We start from the raw sequence: 16,566 nt of genomic DNA, 5'->3' as shown, positions 1-16,566 counted from the left end.
ATTCATATAATATAATATAATATAATATAATATAATATAATATAATATAATGAATTTTTGCAATGTAATGCAATGTAACGTAATGTAACGCAATGAAATGAAATGTAATGTAATATAATGTAATCTAATATAATATAATATTCAGAGATAATTACATTCAATATAAAAATTATTTCATTCCAACCGGCATTAGTAGAGAAACAACGTCCGCTTGGTCGTTCGCATTCCACAGGTGGTGGTTGATTGGTCTGCAGATTTGTGAGCACTTACGAAGTGAACACATACATCACTCGGCAGCAATACTCGCTTGTCCCCTGAGTAATGGATTCGGATTTTAGAGCCTCAGCTGAATACCGCAATAGCAGCAACGATTCCAAGCATAGAAAAAGCAAAAAGTGCTTGAACTTTTTTTTCATTATTACTTTGTATTATTTATTTATTACTTTTGATATTTTACATCATTTGTGGAATTATTATTAGGTAAATTACTTAATTTTTCTTAATTTTTCTGCTCAATATTGTTCACAACGTCTGAACATATCACATTATAAAATGACAAATTAATATCATTTGTTTAAGTTAGAAAAAAATAATTTCAAATAAGTTCCAAATGCCTAATTTAAAAAATCTCTTTCACAACTTCTCAATCAATAACCAATCAACTTCATAATGAACTTCAAAAGTTCCGTATTGGGCAATTCAATTGCATTCAACTAGATTTCATTAAGTGAGTGTAAACTCTATTCATCCCAGCTTAATTGCATCCAACATCTTATAAGTTGATTTAAAAATATAAATAACATTTTGCACTTATATTAAGACCCACAAACACACACAGATGCACATGCGCACAAACAAGTAAACGTATAACAGGTGCCAGAAATTATAATGCAAATTTAATGATGACAGCTTTTTAATAAAATATTACTACCTGCACATTGTCCACAATATTTTACATTTTGGAATTTGCTAATTAATCTGCATCATTATTGATAAATGCATTTAATTTGCTATGCTTTCCAGATTCAGAACAAAAAGTGAAGTTGATAATGAGTTAAAGGTCTCATTAAGTGAATGTAAACTGAATTCATTCCAGCTTATTCACATCAACACTTTCAGCGGACATGAAAATGCAAATAACATTCTGCAACAATACTATGTCACAAGTACACACACGCATGCAATTGCCTGTATTTATGGAATTGCAAAGTGATTAAAATATTTAAGCATTCAAAGATAAGCTACTCCAAAAATATGTTACTTTCTTTATTCGAAAGTGATGTTTCAATGATCGTGCAATGGCTATACACCTCATCACATTCAAGTAGGTATTTAATTCATTATACGTTATTTGTTGACATATATATATATTACTTAGCATCAAGATTTTTCACTATTTTCACGAAATTTAAAACAGTGTTTGCTATAAATTAAATCGCGCAGCTGTATTTCAATACAATTAACTGATTGTCACTATTGTAAATAAAATAAAGTTCCAATATAAAACATGAATTATTTAAATCAAAATAATTGAAATTTAAAAGCTAATAAACCACTCTGTTTGCCACTAAATTTTCGCTACTATGATGAACATTATTCATGGCAGAAATAATTCCATATGCAAATAAGCAACACACGGCTTAGGTGTCAACTAACGTTGTCGTGAACATCAAGCTCGTCGATTAAGGTGAATTGCTTTTCAACATGAAGTCTTTTCTTGTCCAAAGCTGTGCTAATGTATCCCTGTCCCCGGATAACATAAACTTGACCCTCTGTAGTTGTTGAATTTTGCAGAAAACAACAATAATTACTTATAAACTGTTAAAATGATGTCCTGCCCGTTTTCGAAGGTAATATTCATCCTCTAGTATGCAAAATTTATTTGCCGAACAACTGATTAACGCGAACAGATGCGTGAAATTTGACGAGATCTTGTAAACCGGACACAATTGTATAACACGCACGAAAAGATAAATTACATTTAGATACAATGTTAAGGCAATGGTCGCTTCTTGCAACAATATGCTTCATAAATTGTTACGTAAGTCTGAGTTGAATCTTTCAATTAAGCGTTTAATGTGATGTTTTCTCTTCAGCTGGTCAGTTGTTCGTGGATGTCACTGTACATTCCGAAATTAGACGCTACCTGTGTGTTAACTGCAAAAGCAATTCGCCATGAGGTCGTTCTTCACATTAAACAGGCCTATTGTAGTATGGAAAGTTGTGTAGCTGCTTGTTACCAGCTTTCACCTTCCTGTAATTTAATCAAATACAGCCCTTTTGCAAAAGTGTGCAATTTGTATTACGAAAATGCAACTGATCATATTTTGCTTCCAATCGATCAGATAGGGCAGTCGATGCATCTTCTACTGCACAGCTGTCACGAAGGTATGATACTTATCACTTATGAAAAATTAAATTTTCTATGATACACCAGACAAAACATTTTCCATTTTTGGCAGAATTTTTTAAAATAATAAAAACCAGAAAATTCATAAATGAATATTTAAAATCAGAAAATGTACTGTTTGAAATATACTGCTGTTTTATTTAGACATTTCAAGCATTCCTGCGGGAATCTTAGTTCAAAGTGTATATCAGAGGAATAATTCAGCAACAATACACACACCTTCTACACACAAGAATTGCGAGTTTTTTGTGTTGCCTTTTGTGGAAAACTTTTATGCTCAGCGCATTCATCTTATTGTAACATCTTCTCTGAAACGCTGTATTGCATTTTGTGAAGCACCTACATACACTTCATGCAACAGCGTCTTGTTTTCTGCCCAAGAAGGAACCTGTCTTCTTCTATCTCGAGATAGAAACTTACCATTACTTGGGGGAATATTACCGACTCTACAAACCTCTGCACTGTTTTTTTTTATTTTAAGATGTTATAACGGTAAATGAAAATACGCTTATTATTTACAAATGGTCAAAGCATTGATAAAAATTTCAGCCAAACCATTAGTATTTAATACTTACTAATTACTTGTTATTTACATAATATTTATGAGTATTTGTTATTTATATAATTATTTAGCAGAATGATGTTTTCATTTTTATTATTTTTCAATATTTATCGTGTTTTCCTTTTAAGATTTTGATTTTCCATATGCGTATTCTATCCCAAGGTTTGGAGAAATAGCCCCAACTGTTTACAATATATTTAATCTGACAGTATCACTATATGAGGCACAATTTTATGCAGCGAAAGCCGGCATTCGCATTGGATTATGGGAGACTGTAAATGAAACCTATTGTTTAATGATATGCTTAGATGAAATCTGGGCAGATTACTGTGATGGATACTATTTCTCATATGGTGAAAAAACGTGTCTCATTTTTAGTATTGAAAAAAAGTACGCTTTTCCAAAAAGCCCACTCAACCGCCGTATAATACAATTTTCTGACGGTAAGAAAGCTACTAAATGTAAAATATGATTTGCATATTAAGATGAAAGTCGCATAACATGATAGAACTTTAGTATGATAGCGCCAAGTGTTTCGAATTTCAGCATGAGTAATTCACTTATTATAATTAAATTTGCACAATCATTTATTCTTAAATATTATAATTATTACATTTTATGATTATAGTTGTAAATTTGTAAATTCTTGTGAATTATTTTTAAATAAGCAGTGATTACATAAATTTGCCACGATGAAGAAACAAGTAATGTCACATGCAACTCATAAAATTAACTTAGAAAAGTAGTATGGCTGCTAAAGCCAGAAGCGGCATGAAGCTGTTAAAATTTTTTTGTTCCAGATGGAATGCTGATCAACATTGTGAAAGACCTAAGAATGCTTCCACTAAAGCATTCAAATCATTTCACCACTGAAAAAAAAGTTTCTTTGTTTCAGCATAAAGAAATATGCACAGTACAGCATACAATTTCAAACGTAATTCCATGGATAAACCTTGTTCAACTATATGAGAATATTTCATTTTTCAACGATTGCATAAGCATATGCCGCTTTATAAGAATCTTCGGTTTATGCCTAGGTATTGCTTATTCTAAAGAAAGTAAAGCATGCCTCATTGCAGTTCTTGGAAATAATGACGATGAAGTTTATTTAAATGAAGGATTCCATTTTTCAACTCTTAGCAATTGCTCAAAAGGTAAGAGAGTTGTAATCACAACATTGCAAATTATATTAAAAATTTATTGAATGCATACATTGAGTAGTATGTCAATTTTTAGTAATAAAATCAAACTAACTCAAACATTGAAATTAACTGTTCTTATTTTTCGAACAAAATTATTTTGCTTTCATAAAAGCATCATGAAAATCAATTTTTACTGACATCTGCCACAATTAAAACTTGTTTGATTTTTTTCATTCTTTTGTTTTAGATAGAGAAAACGAACGTGCTGACAACGATCCACCTGAATTGCATCTCTTACCGATTCTGGATGAAGTTTGTCAACTGGAATTTTATAAACCTTTAATTTTAACCGGTTGGTCAGTTATAGCAGAAATACGAAATATAGCTACTCTGCAAGAATGTCTAACAAACTGTGCAGCAGTTACGCACGCAATCAAATGCGCAGCTATTTACTTCATTCATGAAAGCTGCTTTCTTTTGGAACGAATGACTCATTTACAAAATCATTTCATCAGAGACAGTGATTCTGTTTTTGCAGAGCTGCTTTTCTGTGAACCAAACATAGGATAAACATTATCTGCAGAGTCCAAAAATACGTGTTATCTCTACACGCAATAATTACATTGCATTTAAAACTTTAATTAATTCTGATTATTATCACAATATAGACAAACTTATAAATATGTATATTGCTGCACATGCATTTATATCATTGAAGCTTACATTTGGGTGATGAATGAAACAATTCGTCTTTACTTCATTCAATTTTAGTGCAATAAAGACGAAAAGAAATATCTTACACTGCACATTTTTTAATTTTCAGGGAAGACCTCAACCTATAGACAGCACGGACATGAATTTCATAACTCAGTGTTTGGCTAACTTGAAGCATTGCACCATTGAAATTTTTCAATGGTAAAGTGCCATGGCATCTGCCGCACAGCGCACTCACGCTTGGTAAATAAATCACGGCTAGTACAGTAAGAATCTATATCATCATAGTCAAAATGCGAATGTACATCTAGCTATTAAAGCACTAGCTCCCAATTGCCGCAATCGACTATTCGACTTAACAATTTCCCGAATCAACTGCTGGTATAAAACGATGCTATTCACTTTGAGACATTTTGTTTTGTGCGGCAAATAGTTAGTTTGTAATGGTAGAACAGTCGTGTGTGTCATTTAATTTAATAATATAAAATTTATTTATTATTTAGACTTTATTTATTAGAAATAAAATGTTTTTCTCTTTAACGCTACATACTGTTCATAATGTAATATATACGTGGAATAATAAAAACTAAACAACAATAATAGTGTAGCGCTCATCGGCGTTACATGGATTCATACAATCGCAAGAAGTTAATTGTATATTAGACAAAGCACAAAACGGCAAAAACACCAATGACAAAATTAGAAAAACGGAACAGCAGCCGCAAAAACAATCACCGGCTTCCAACTTGGCGTCCCTTACTGTCGATGTTCTACAAAAATTTTGGCGGGATGTGCAGGTACAATTATGTACCATTAACTTCACAATTGCAACGGAACCGAACGGGACGGATTACTGCTCACATTGTGCTTACTGTGTTTCCGTTGTCCTTTTATCAAAGTAAGATGTGAAAGGAATGAGAATTTGCCCCTTTTTTCAATTCAATTTTTTTCTTTAAAAATGTTGTTCGGAACGGAACAACACCGACCTAGTCGGTGTGACCTGGCCTGGGGCTGGTGGCCAGAAGTCGCGGGTAGGACGAAGACAATTCCCGCACACCGTCGGCCAGATCGTTATCTCAGCATCTGCCGGCATCGTCCGGGGCCGGATAGACCCCTGTGCAGACATTGATGGATGACCGTTGCGTGCTAGACAATGGCTGTTTACGACATTGCGTCAGTTGCGCGTCAACAAAGTACTTGAAGAAGCCGCCAGATGGACGAGCGCGCGAGTACTATCCGTGAGGTTGTCGAAGTTAGCCGAACTCGCTGTCGTTTGAGTAACCGTCGATTTCTCGTACTGTTGTTTCGTCCTGTTATACATTGACTCTCTGTTCGCTGCTGTCGACGGAGTGCGTTCCTCTGATTATTCATAGCTGAATAAACGAACGTATATTCGTTGTGTGTTTCGATCTGCTTGCATCCTACTTTACGCGACCGTCTTCTTGACTACCCAGTATTCGGTTGGCCAAGGAGAATCTACATTATACAGTCCACTCTCATTTGCCCGACGATCGAACGTCTGGCAAATTGTACTTCAGCATCGCGGGCGTACAGAAACCTCCTACGGTTCTTACATATTATATTATATTATATTATATTATATTATATTACTGTAGTAGACTTGCAGGGTAATCGTACTACACTTTGTGATGGACAATTAGGTTCTAGAACTAACTGTCTTCTTTCGCGGTTAAATTTGAATTTCACAAATCTCGCTTTTTTGCCTGTGATAATCTCAAATATATTTTATTGAATATAAAATGAAACACAGGCAAAGTACGAACGAAAATGATCACAGCAACTATTTTCTACCACGATCTGAACGCAACTAAATAATTAACTGTTGTTCTCTGGTTCAATAACAACAACGGTTGTTTCTTTTCCCATTAAACAACGGCAGCTGTTCCAATAAATCAATCACAAACGTTGACAGAGTAACAGCTTAATAATGTACGCTATTGGAATTGGAATTTCGGTCAAGTCAGATCGAATATGTAAAATTATAAATCGAAGCGTAGGATTTTACAATTACATTATACAATAGAATCCGTTAGTACGTTCATCTGGGGACCTGAAAAAATGGACGTACTAAGCGGAAAAACGTACTAAGCGGGAAACATAATCAAGTCATAATCAGCACAGTAATTTTATTCAATTTGTTCTAGTGAAAAATTTATCAATAGTAGTTTGTTTCATGTTTTTTTCCTAATTCGCAAATAACTGTGACTATTTTCGACAACTGATTAATAACTTTCTCATCGACGTTAAAACTGCAGACGTAATGTCGGACAGTGTCCATTGCCTCGAAGGCTGCCGTCAGAGTCGGAATAGGTAGCGCTTCTTGTTCTTTATCACCATCATCATCGTTGTCTTCCTGATTGGCATCCGCCTGATGCTGCCCTAATATTTCTTTCAGCGATGACTGCTGAAAGGCAAATAAGCTGCTGTCACAATCCACATAGTCACTGAACGTAGCATTTGTTCCAGCAATTTGTTGCCATTCCTTTGAAATTGTGACACTTTCATCCGTATCCTCTACCACAGCAGAATTAAAAAGCTTGCGGCAAAAGCCTGATTTATTAAAGCAGTTGATCACTGCGTTGGCATCAATAGAATTCCAAGCAGAATTTAAGAAATTCATTGCACCCAGAACTGAAATTTTCTTTGGTGCTTCAAGTGAAGCCAGTCTGTCATATACAAGTCTTTTTCTATAGCATTGCTTTACGCATCGAATGATGCCTTGATCAAGCGGCTGCAGGTGACTAGTGCAATTTGATGGAAAGAATACTACCTTCACATGACTCAAATATGACGTGTCAGAGGGATGAGCAGGGCACTGGTCAATAAAAAGCAAAATTTTTCTTTTCATGGACCTCATTTCAGCATCCAACATCCGCAAAAAGGATTCAAAAATGGCCATTGTCATCCATGAGTTAGAGTTTGCATGATATGTGCAGGGAAAGGTCCGAACATTTTTAAAACATCGGGGATTTTTTGCTTTACCTATGACAAGCGGTTTTACCATCTCTGTTCCAGATTCATTGCAGCACAGCAGGACAGTGAGTCTTTCTTTGCTTAGTTTGTCGCCACTGCAATTTTCACCTTTAAAAGTAAGAGTTTTGTCCGGCAATATACGGTAAAACAGACCCATCTCGTCGGCATTGAAAACGTCATCAGGGCGGTAATCATTTAGCAGAACTTGCAACCTGTCCTTCCATGTGTCAACCGTGTATCTGTTCACGCCAGCGGCTTCACCACGTATACTGCGGTACACAAGACCGTGTCTCTGTCTAAATCTGTTAATCCATCCATTTGATGCTTTGAAATCATTGATTCCCATTATATGTGCTAATTCAGCTGCCTTTGATCGCACAACGGTTCCATCTACCGGAACGTTCGAGGTTCGCACTTGTTTGAACCATTTTTGTAGCACTTCTTCCAGTTCTGCAAAATTTCCACTCTGAATTCATTTGCGGGTGCTTGAATTTCCATCATTGCAAGCAGATTCTAAAGTCTTGCGCTTCGCAAGAATCGTGTTTAACGTTGATGAAGGGATTTTCATCATTCGCGCAATGTCGATGCGCTTCATGTTAGGGTTTTCATCAACATGATTTGAATGATCTGAAGTTTCTGAGCAGTCGTAATTTGGCGCCGTTCTTTTTTCTCCATTTTGAAAACTCTGTCGCTAGATAATAACGGCAAAATTTCAAATGCAGCTTACCTCGTTTTCACTCACAAACAACCAATTAAACTACGCTATCGCCAGCGCCACCTAGCACAAACAACAACAAACATAAAGCGACGGTGGCCTGCAGGCATTCTCCCACGCTTAATCATGTTCAGTACGACTTTATTTGCCACGTGCGATGGCTTTGTTGTATACGGTAAAATTATTCGTTCCAATTGTCGTAGTGCATGACAATCAATGCAACAATTACGTCATCAAAGTCCAATCACCATCACAAATCTGAACGTACTAAGCGGGATTGCCGAGCGTGATAACGGGGATCTCATTACGTACATGTTATATAAATGGAGTCGGGACTTCAGAAAACCAGCGTACAAAGCAGGAAAACGTGCTAAGCGGGAACGTACTAACGATATTCTACTGTATTGTATTTGTTGTATATTCGAGGAAGGTTGATTGCGGTGATGAGTTAACGCACAACGGTAAAGCGTTTTCTGCTATTTATTGACCAAAACACAATTGAACACACACGATACGAGTAAGTTAAAAGGACAGGCAACACAACACACTACTGACACGCATACACACTCACGTCACTCGGAGTGAGGGTTACAACACAGCAGGAATATAAAGATGGTTAAGTATAATACTTTTATTTTCTACCATAAAAGAAAATCTTATCAATCAACAATGTGTCCCAACACTTATCCTACATTGTTGAATTGCTTTGGGCTCTCACCACAAAGATTTTTTACCCTTTCAGGCCCACCGTATCAATTTTGATACATAATGTTGTATGCCCCATAGCTATTTACTGAAACGTTTTTGTTAGCCATGCTTGTGTTTATGTATTTTTGACATTTGTCTTAACAATATTTTATTGCCATTTTTTTCTCATCTTAGTAGATTTTTTATAATGCGCCCTACTGTACAAGTAGGTGAGACGAAAAAACATGAATTTGCATTTTGATGTATAAATTGAGAACTGAGCAGAATTTAAGGATAATAATTTTTTTACTAGTTGGTGCTGATGTGAAGATGATGTTAAAATTAACAGCAGCCTCTAAAGTTTTTGGGGTGCTGAGTAGAGTTCCTTAGTATACCTGTATCAATTTTGATACACTGGGCTTTAACGGAAACTGCGCATCATGTTTACTACCCTCAACGTACTCAGAATCGCTTGCCCAACCCCGTATTACTTTTCTGAGAAAAATCATTTAGGATGTCTAATGAATTATTGTCAGATGCAATCAATAACATTTCTAAAAGTTTTGCACCATCGCTCATATTTATTACTGAGATCGCGTCCTCACTACACGTCTAGTAGTTGCTGTGATTTGGTAGTTGCTGCCCCATGCACCTGTCAATAATTAAACGTTGAAATCCCAAACATTTTAAAAAATTACAACATTGATATGGGTGGCATAGACCTGAAGAATATGCTTTCTGTTCTATACCGCATCGAACACAAAAGTCGAAAATGGACCCGTCGCATTTTCTTTTGGATCATCAGCACTGCCATGACAAATGCATGGCAACTGTATAAGAGGGACAGAAAAGAGATGCCTGGACCATGCACAGGCACACTGGACCTACTAAGCTTTACTTGCCAAGTTAGTCAGTCCTTGTGTCTTGTGAACAAGCCTATTGCAACTTCCAGAAGCCATTCTCGTGCGTCTTCTCCAACGCCAGCCCTGACGTCAAGACGATTGGGAAGACGACCAACTGACCTCTCAAGAGAAGTAGCAAAGGACCAAACTAGCCATTGGCCAGAAATCACATAAACGCGAAAAAAATGCAGACTGTTCTAAATTAGCGACGTGCCTGTGCAAAAAATGCAGTATTTACCTATGCCTAAGTAGCAACAGAAACTGCTTTACAGAATTTCATAAATAATTATTTGCCTGCCAATTACTGCATGCCTGCGTACATATGAACAATAAGCGTATGCACAATTAGTTATAGAAACGTGCACTCCTTTGAGGGTCAGTGTATCACTTTTGATACAGCTCTAAAAATGGCAATAATATTATTCAAACAATAAATCCTATTAGAAGTTTCACAAACACACCATAACATGTTTAAAACGCATATTTAAAAAAAGATTGTTTCACAGAAAAAATTGCTGGTCTGAAAGGGTTAAACCTATCTCTGATATGCACTTTTTGTGCTTCAGCTTGAACAAACCTTTCGTCAGAACGTCCGCCATCACCTGCTTCATTGCTTCCAACCATTTTTTTTGATTCATGGCATGTCAGTGCTTCTGCCACACTTTTCGGGCCGCTCATTACTGCTATTGAAGCGACATCTTCACGAGGGACGGGTTGTATTTCATCTTTCTGGTATACTTTCTTCGGACGCCCACGTCGTCCACTCCTGATCAATGTTGGCCTTCCGGGAAATGCTTTTATTTTTCTTGTCTCAGTCACTTCTTCTGGTTCGTTTTGTACAAGAGTGTCTCCACTTTGATGTGTGTTGTTTGATTCGTTAGCAGTCAGTTGTAATTCAAGCGTTTGATTTTCCTTTTCACGGGTGTCGTTGGCAGGCCATTCCTGGTTTTGCGCGGTGAGATGATGAAACGTTTCATCATTTCCAAATTTTCCGGTGAATTTCACGTCTCGACTTTTGAATACCTTCCTTTCTGCGGGACACCAGAGTCGGTACGCTTTTGATTCTGTGCTGTATCCGATCAATATGCATTCTTTTGATCGTGTGCTGAACTTCCCTGTTCCGGGTGATTTGTCAAGCTCGTATGCCATTTCTCCGAAGGTTCGAAAGTAATTTAAAGTAAGCTTCCTGCCGTTCCATAATGTTAATGGTATTTCACCATTCAAGCTCCTAGACGGGCAACGATTCCGGATATAACAGGCCGTTGAAATCGCTTCAGCCCAGAAGTTGAGTGACAACTTCGATTTCAGTAACATACATCTCACCATATCCAATAATGTGCGATTTTTCCTCTCGGCCACACCATTTTGCATATATATTGCACGAGCACGGTATATTGCACTGACGTTTCGTGTCGGATACCGTTCACTCTCAAGAACTTCTGAAACTTTTCGCTGCAGTATTCAGTTGCGTTGTCTGATCGCAACGTTTTAATTTTGTTTCCAGTTTCATTCTCGGCATGTGATTTGAAGTCCATGAAAGCATCTAAGACTTCAATCCGATTCTTGAGGAAGTAGGTTTCACACCATTAGGAGTGATCGTCAATGAATGTGACAAAGTACTTCGATCCTCCTATGGAATTTTGTCGCATAGGGCCACAGATATCTGTGTGGATTAATTCTAATGGACAACAACGTCTCTTAGTTTGACTCTTTGGAAAGGGAGATTGCGTCTGCTTCCCCTTAATACATATTTCACATACCGGCAGTTTTTCTTTGCCAACTTTCATGCCAAATACCTTTTCATGTCTTGTCAGTTCTAGGAGGCTCCTTTTATTCAGATGACAGAAGCGTCGGTGCCATTCCATTAATGTGGGGACTTTGCTTTCGGCGGTGGCTGCTATAAACGTCGGACTTTTGACATAGTACAAACCATCTTCCTTGTGCGCGACAATGACTGTTCCAAGATTCTGGTTTGTTATTATGGCGGAGTTTTCTTGGAATATTACTTGAAATCCCTTTTCAGTAATTTTTGCAACAGAAAGTAGATTCGACCTAAGGTCAAGGACGTAGAGTGTGTTGTCCAGCTTAAGTTCTCATTCCGACACTGCCTGGGATTTCCAAGTTAGCCGTTCCAGTTCCCATAATTTCAGTCGATTTGTTATTCGCGAGACTCAGGGTTCGTTTCATGTTTTTCATGGAGAGAAACATTTCTTTATTATAGCACATGTGAGATGATGCTCCAGAGTCTAAGCACCATTTCGAATTGGATCGGCCACCAATGTGAAGGGAAATCTCGGACGTTTTGTCCGGGTAGCAGTCTTGATGGGTCATCTGAGTGTTTATTTATCGCTGCTGTGGCTGACGAGCAGGGTTTGATCGACAATGCTTTGCCTTGTGTCCCACCTTTCCACACCAATGGCACTTATATTTGAACGATTTTTAATTGTCTTTGCGATGGCAATTTTCAATCGCACGTTGGCTATTTTTCAACTGACAGTTCCCTCTGGCAAACATAGCATCATTGTTTCAGTTCTCTATTCTTGCGAGCTTCGCATTCTTCCAGCAATTTTATTTTCAATACTTCTGGCTTCGGCAACTCGTCGCGAGACTATTGCAACTCGAAAGCTTTCATATGAGTCTGGAATAGCGTAAAGCAAGAGAATCAAAAGTAGGTCATCAGCTGTTTCCAAGTCCAGGGCCTTCAACTTGTCAATGCAATTGAAGAATTCCCTCAGGAAATCATTCATCTTTTGTTCATCATTGATTTTGTTAAGAACAGGGATAGCCAAACTTTTTTTTATCATCCACCCCCTATGGTACTCCTTGATGCCTCATCGACCCCCAAGCTCATAAAACATGCATTATTAATGATAAATTTCTTTATTATAATGTATCACCCTTTTATTTATTTTTAATTAATCAAAAATTTTAATCCATCATAATTTTTAATCAGATTTATTCTTTACCCTTTTCACAATTACTGATTCTCTATCAGATTTATTTTACCTTTACGTTTAATTATCCCTTTGTCAATTTGTATATGTGTTCCTATAATGGCCGTATTCATGTGAATTCAAAGTAGTTGGTAATTTTTTATTTAACTATTATGATATGTTTTATTTATCTCCTTGGCATCGTTAATGTGAAGGATGTGTTTGATGAGCAGCAGCAAGGGCATTGATATTTGGCTGGAAATTGGTGAGTTTCAGGCGGAAGTCTCCACGCATTTCCAGGTTCAGTATGTTCCTTTGCTTTGATAAAATCGCATTTACGTGGCTAAAACCAGCTTCAACCTGGTATGAACTTGGAAAAGCTAATAAAAATGGCTGAGCTGCTGCACTTAGCTTGGGGTATTTATTAGTGATATTTACACTACTCCAGAACTTACTGAGGCTTTTATGTTTGAACAGTAATTCAGCTTCAAGATCCGCGCTCATCTCAACATGCTCTTCTTGCAATGAAAATTCAATGTTCGCATTTCCTGTTTCTATGTCGAATGGTGCGATTATCCAGTCCGGTACCGTCATGCTCTCTAGGTCTTCAAAACCTATTTTAAAGTCTTCCTCTAATTTTTCCAGGTGATTGATGTATGTTTCCAAGTCCTGGTCTGAAACATGTGCTCCTTCTTCCAGTTTCTGTAAATTCGAAAAATACTTAAAATCTCGTCGTGCCAAAAACGATTTAAATAGGCCTATTTTAGCTTGGAAGCCTATTAGCAGTGTTCTTGCTTCAATAATGGTGACATCTTTTCCTTGCAGACGTTTCTGGATTTCATTAAATTTTGAATACAGGTCTGCCAAATAGAACAGATGGTTCTTACACTTATCATCTCCTCACATAATGTCTGGTTCACATCAGCAAGAAACTCCACAGTGGAGTGATACAAATCAACAAGTCTTTGTAAGCAATCCCCTCTTGACAACCATCTTACTTCCGTGTGAAAAAGCAGTTTGTTAAAAATTTCATCATTTTTTTCACATAACATTGCAAATAGTCGGGAATTCAACGGTTGCCCTTTAATTTTATTGACTGCCTTAATACAAACTTTTAAGGCAGCATGCAATTCACCACTGAGGTTCTTGGCAACAAGATGATGTCTGTGTAACATACAGTGAACAGCGCGTACATCAGGAACCGTTTCCTTGAGTAAGGTGGCAAATCCTCCGTAACGGCCAACCATTGCTGGTGCACCATCGGTAGCCACTGCAGTAATATTCCTGAAAGGAACATTGTGTTCCTTCAAATAATCCTCTAAGGATCGAAAAATTGTCTCACCTTTTGCATCACCTTTAAGATAATTAGCAAACAAAAACTCATCAACAATGCACTTTAGGCTTTCACTATAATATCTTACATAGGCCATAAGAATATTCGAGCAACCGAAAGCTGACTCATTTAGTTGGATGGAAAATTTGCTATGTTGCAGCTCAGACACCAACATTTTCTCCACATCGCTGGCCATTTCATCGATGCGTCGCTGCACTGTCTTTGCACTTAAGAGGGATACACTTCAGAACAGATTCAGAGTCTTTCTTCATAACAGTTTCAATTACTTCTTTAATAGCTGGTATAACGAACTTTGTTTGCAATATTAAGTGAGATTGTGTATGATGCCTTCAGTCCACCTTCACAATCAACAGTACCAGGCGCTTTAAAAAACGACTTCAAATTGGGTTGATTTCTGATTTTTTCTTTCAGCACCTTAAAAAACTCAACATCTTTGTTTTTCTTATCAGGGTGAACCCTTTCAAGGTGGTCTTTCATCTTTGAAGGCTTCATGGCATCGTTAGTGAAAACCTTCTGACATAGTAGGCACATAGGCATGGTTTCATTAGAAAAAGAAAGTATGAAACCAAATTTCAAATATTCTTGCGAATATTGTCTACACTTCTTCTTTGCATCAGCGCTCGCCATTATACTTAGCAGAAATGTCCAGAAATGAAGCGCAGCTACGCTCGCTGTCATGCATTGATTTAATTACGCGCGGGCGCTCTCACGCGGACGTCCACCCCAAGCAACTGCGCACAATTTATCATTTAGCTTAGTACTAAAATCTCCTTTACCAATTCATCTGATGTGATGAAAGACGCGAAAATATCTGACAAAGGCCTATGCAACACATTTATCAAACTCTTAGAATAAAGCCGCATTTTGTCTAAATGGCGTCTAAACGACCAGTAAGAAAAGGTGGTGAAAATTTAGCCTGAAGTCGAAAATACTCTTAACAAAACGAAATTAATTTCTGGTAGTGTCTGTTGATAGTTCAGAAAAGTATAAATTATTGTTACAAAATAGTTCTCGACGAAATAAATTACTCAGATGGGATTTCAAAGTTCGTATTCGATCCCGGAGTTCATCGACCACCATTCGACCCCTAAGCCTTTATCGACCCCTTAGACAGTTCCATCGACCCCAAGGGGTCGATATCGATCACTTTGGCTACCCCTACATTAGATGGTTTTCCGTTTGTCAGAAAATATTCTGATGATTAGCTAAAGGTGATTTTAATACAATGCGAAAGTCAACAAGTGATAAATTATCCACAGCTGCAGTTGTCAGCTAAAACTAGGCATGGCAACTGCTAATTTGTTAGCATCGAAATAAGTTTTTAATTTCCGTCTGACTGTTCTCTGAAAATCTTTCTTGTTAGCAATCAAAGAATTTTATTTTCAACTTATGAAAGTTTTGACTTCTTTCATCAGTGTTAATGTTTTCCTTCGTATATTTTATTTAAATAAAAAATCTGCAATATTATTTACAAATCAAAAAACAAATTTAGTTTTATACATACGGTGTAAATTGTAAACTTTCTATTTTTACATCTGAACGAAACCGACTAGTGCGTTGGTGAACACTTAAATTGCCATCTGTTTTTATTTCCATTTGCAACCTTTTAATATATATTTTAATGATAATGAAATATCTGAACATTCCGCATGAAAAGCTGCGCCTATGATGCAGCTGATCTGTTTGATGTTGCATTTCAAATTACATTTGAACTTGGTTATAAGTGGGCATGGAATTTCGAAAGAATTTCCATGCACTTATCCATTATTTTATCGTTTAATTAAATACAGGGAATTTTCTTCGGCCAAAATCTTATGCACTTAACCAAGTTCGACTTCATTTTATATGAAAAGTATGAATGTCCAACAGGATTTTTCATAAAAACAGCAAAACTCCTCCGACACGTATAAAAATACATATATGGATGTTTCCTAACCAAAAAAACCTTTGTAAAATATTAAAGTAAAATTTCTTGGAATTGCAAATAAAAAAAGATTTAAATAGAACACTCCCACTAAAATCAAGAAATTCATCACATGCTAACAACTTAGTAGTTGTCACTCCTTAGTTAACCTGGAAAAGCTGAACTGTGAACAATTTGTAATTGTGCATTTCCCCCTTGTATTAAAATCACCCTTTACCAACATATGTGA

General features: G+C 36.7%; 6 protein-coding genes across 6 annotated transcripts; 3 read left to right on the top strand and 3 right to left on the bottom strand.

The window, feature by feature from the left end:
• The first annotated feature begins 1,829 nt into the window (after positions 1-1,829).
• On the top strand, positions 1,830-4,684 carry Tsp_04947 (putative PAN domain protein). The gene is given in 6 exon segments (XM_003369486.1): positions 1,830-1,850; positions 2,097-2,388; positions 3,212-3,325; positions 3,773-3,852; positions 3,868-4,126; positions 4,362-4,684. The coding sequence occupies 6 exon segments, from the start codon at positions 1,830-1,832 to the stop codon at positions 4,682-4,684; spliced, it is 1,089 nt and encodes a 362-aa protein (XP_003369534.1).
• A 342-nt stretch (positions 4,685-5,026) lies between these two features.
• On the top strand, positions 5,027-5,730 carry Tsp_04946 (conserved hypothetical protein). Its single transcript, XM_003369485.1, has 4 exons — positions 5,027-5,094; positions 5,149-5,209; positions 5,332-5,388; positions 5,437-5,730. Exons 1-4 carry the CDS (start codon positions 5,027-5,029, stop codon positions 5,728-5,730), a joined length of 480 nt encoding a protein of 159 aa, XP_003369533.1.
• Positions 5,731-7,004: 1,274 nt separating this feature from the next.
• Tsp_04945 (tigger transposable element-derived protein 6) lies at positions 7,005-8,665 on the bottom strand. Its single transcript, XM_003369484.1, has 3 exons — positions 8,612-8,665; positions 7,832-8,288; positions 7,005-7,480 (listed from the first exon to the last, which is right to left on the bottom strand). The coding sequence occupies exons 1-3, from the start codon at positions 8,663-8,665 to the stop codon at positions 7,005-7,007; spliced, it is 987 nt and encodes a 328-aa protein (XP_003369532.1).
• A 1,837-nt stretch (positions 8,666-10,502) lies between these two features.
• On the bottom strand, positions 10,503-11,275 carry Tsp_04944 (conserved hypothetical protein). The gene is made up of 2 exons (XM_003369483.1): positions 10,704-11,275; positions 10,503-10,527 (listed from the first exon to the last, which is right to left on the bottom strand). The coding sequence occupies exons 1-2, from the start codon at positions 11,273-11,275 to the stop codon at positions 10,503-10,505; spliced, it is 597 nt and encodes a 198-aa protein (XP_003369531.1).
• A 1,988-nt stretch (positions 11,276-13,263) lies between these two features.
• Positions 13,264-14,950, bottom strand: Tsp_04943 (putative zinc finger protein). Its single transcript, XM_003369482.1, has 3 exons — positions 14,705-14,950; positions 14,172-14,603; positions 13,264-13,761 (listed from the first exon to the last, which is right to left on the bottom strand). Exons 1-3 carry the CDS (start codon positions 14,948-14,950, stop codon positions 13,264-13,266), a joined length of 1,176 nt encoding a protein of 391 aa, XP_003369530.1.
• Positions 14,951-15,285: 335 nt separating this feature from the next.
• On the top strand, positions 15,286-15,711 carry Tsp_04942 (conserved hypothetical protein). Its single transcript, XM_003369481.1, has 3 exons — positions 15,286-15,316; positions 15,376-15,590; positions 15,625-15,711. Exons 1-3 carry the CDS (start codon positions 15,286-15,288, stop codon positions 15,709-15,711), a joined length of 333 nt encoding a protein of 110 aa, XP_003369529.1.
• The last annotated feature ends 855 nt before the right edge of the window (positions 15,712-16,566 follow it).

This window comes from Trichinella spiralis (assembly GCF_000181795.1).
Source record: "Trichinella spiralis strain ISS 195 chromosome Unknown Scfld1557, whole genome shotgun sequence".
NCBI classification, from domain to species: domain Eukaryota; kingdom Metazoa; phylum Nematoda; class Enoplea; order Trichinellida; family Trichinellidae; genus Trichinella; species Trichinella spiralis.
The sequence above is the reverse complement of the archived record's forward strand: the minus strand, read 5'-3'. Positions and strand labels throughout refer to the sequence as shown.

Excerpts from the sequence above, each read along its gene's own strand:
- Tsp_04942 (XM_003369481.1), top strand. The coding sequence starts at position 15,286 with ATGGCGTCTAAACGACCAGTAAGAAAAGGTG. Across the intron at positions 15,317-15,375 it reads ACGACCAGTAAGAAAAGGTG|TGTCTGTTGATAGTTCAGAA; the intron begins GTGAAAATTTAG and ends AATTTCTGGTAG. Across the intron at positions 15,591-15,624 it reads CCTACATTAGATGGTTTTCC|GTGATTTTAATACAATGCGA; the intron begins GTTTGTCAGAAA and ends GATTAGCTAAAG.
- Tsp_04945 (XM_003369484.1), bottom strand. The coding sequence starts at position 8,665 with ATGATTAAGCGTGGGAGAATGCCTGCAGGCCACCGTCGCTTTATGTTT. Across the intron at positions 8,289-8,611 it reads GTCGCTTTATGTTTGTTGTT|AGTGGAAATTTTGCAGAACT; the intron begins GTTTGTGCTAGG and ends AAATGAATTCAG. Across the intron at positions 7,481-7,831 it reads GGTAAAACCGCTTGTCATAG|TTCTGGGTGCAATGAATTTC; the intron begins GTAAAGCAAAAA and ends AGAAAATTTCAG.
- Tsp_04944 (XM_003369483.1), bottom strand. The coding sequence starts at position 11,275 with ATGGCATACGAGCTTGACAAATCACCCGGAACAGGGAAGTTCAGCACA. Across the intron at positions 10,528-10,703 it reads GGCGGACGTTCTGACGAAAG|AGCTGTATCAAAAGTGATAC; the intron begins GTTTGTTCAAGC and ends TGCCATTTTTAG.
- Tsp_04943 (XM_003369482.1), bottom strand. The coding sequence starts at position 14,950 with ATGCCTATGTGCCTACTATGTCAGAAGGTTTTCACTAACGATGCCATG. Across the intron at positions 14,604-14,704 it reads CACTTAATATTGCAAACAAA|CGACGCATCGATGAAATGGC; the intron begins GTTCGTTATACC and ends AAGACAGTGCAG. Across the intron at positions 13,762-14,171 it reads AATTGCATGCTGCCTTAAAA|AAACTGGAAGAAGGAGCACA; the intron begins GTTTGTATTAAG and ends TCGAATTTACAG.
- Tsp_04946 (XM_003369485.1), top strand. The coding sequence starts at position 5,027 with ATGGTAAAGTGCCATGGCATCTGCCGCACAGCGCACTCACGCTTGGTA. Across the intron at positions 5,095-5,148 it reads AATAAATCACGGCTAGTACA|CACTAGCTCCCAATTGCCGC; the intron begins GTAAGAATCTAT and ends TAGCTATTAAAG. Across the intron at positions 5,210-5,331 it reads ATTTCCCGAATCAACTGCTG|ACTTTATTTATTAGAAATAA; the intron begins GTATAAAACGAT and ends TTTATTATTTAG.
- Tsp_04947 (XM_003369486.1), top strand. The coding sequence starts at position 1,830 with ATGTCCTGCCCGTTTTCGAAG. Across the intron at positions 1,851-2,096 it reads TGTCCTGCCCGTTTTCGAAG|CTGGTCAGTTGTTCGTGGAT; the intron begins GTAATATTCATC and ends TTTTCTCTTCAG. Across the intron at positions 3,326-3,772 it reads TGGATACTATTTCTCATATG|ATGGAATGCTGATCAACATT; the intron begins GTGAAAAAACGT and ends TTTTTGTTCCAG.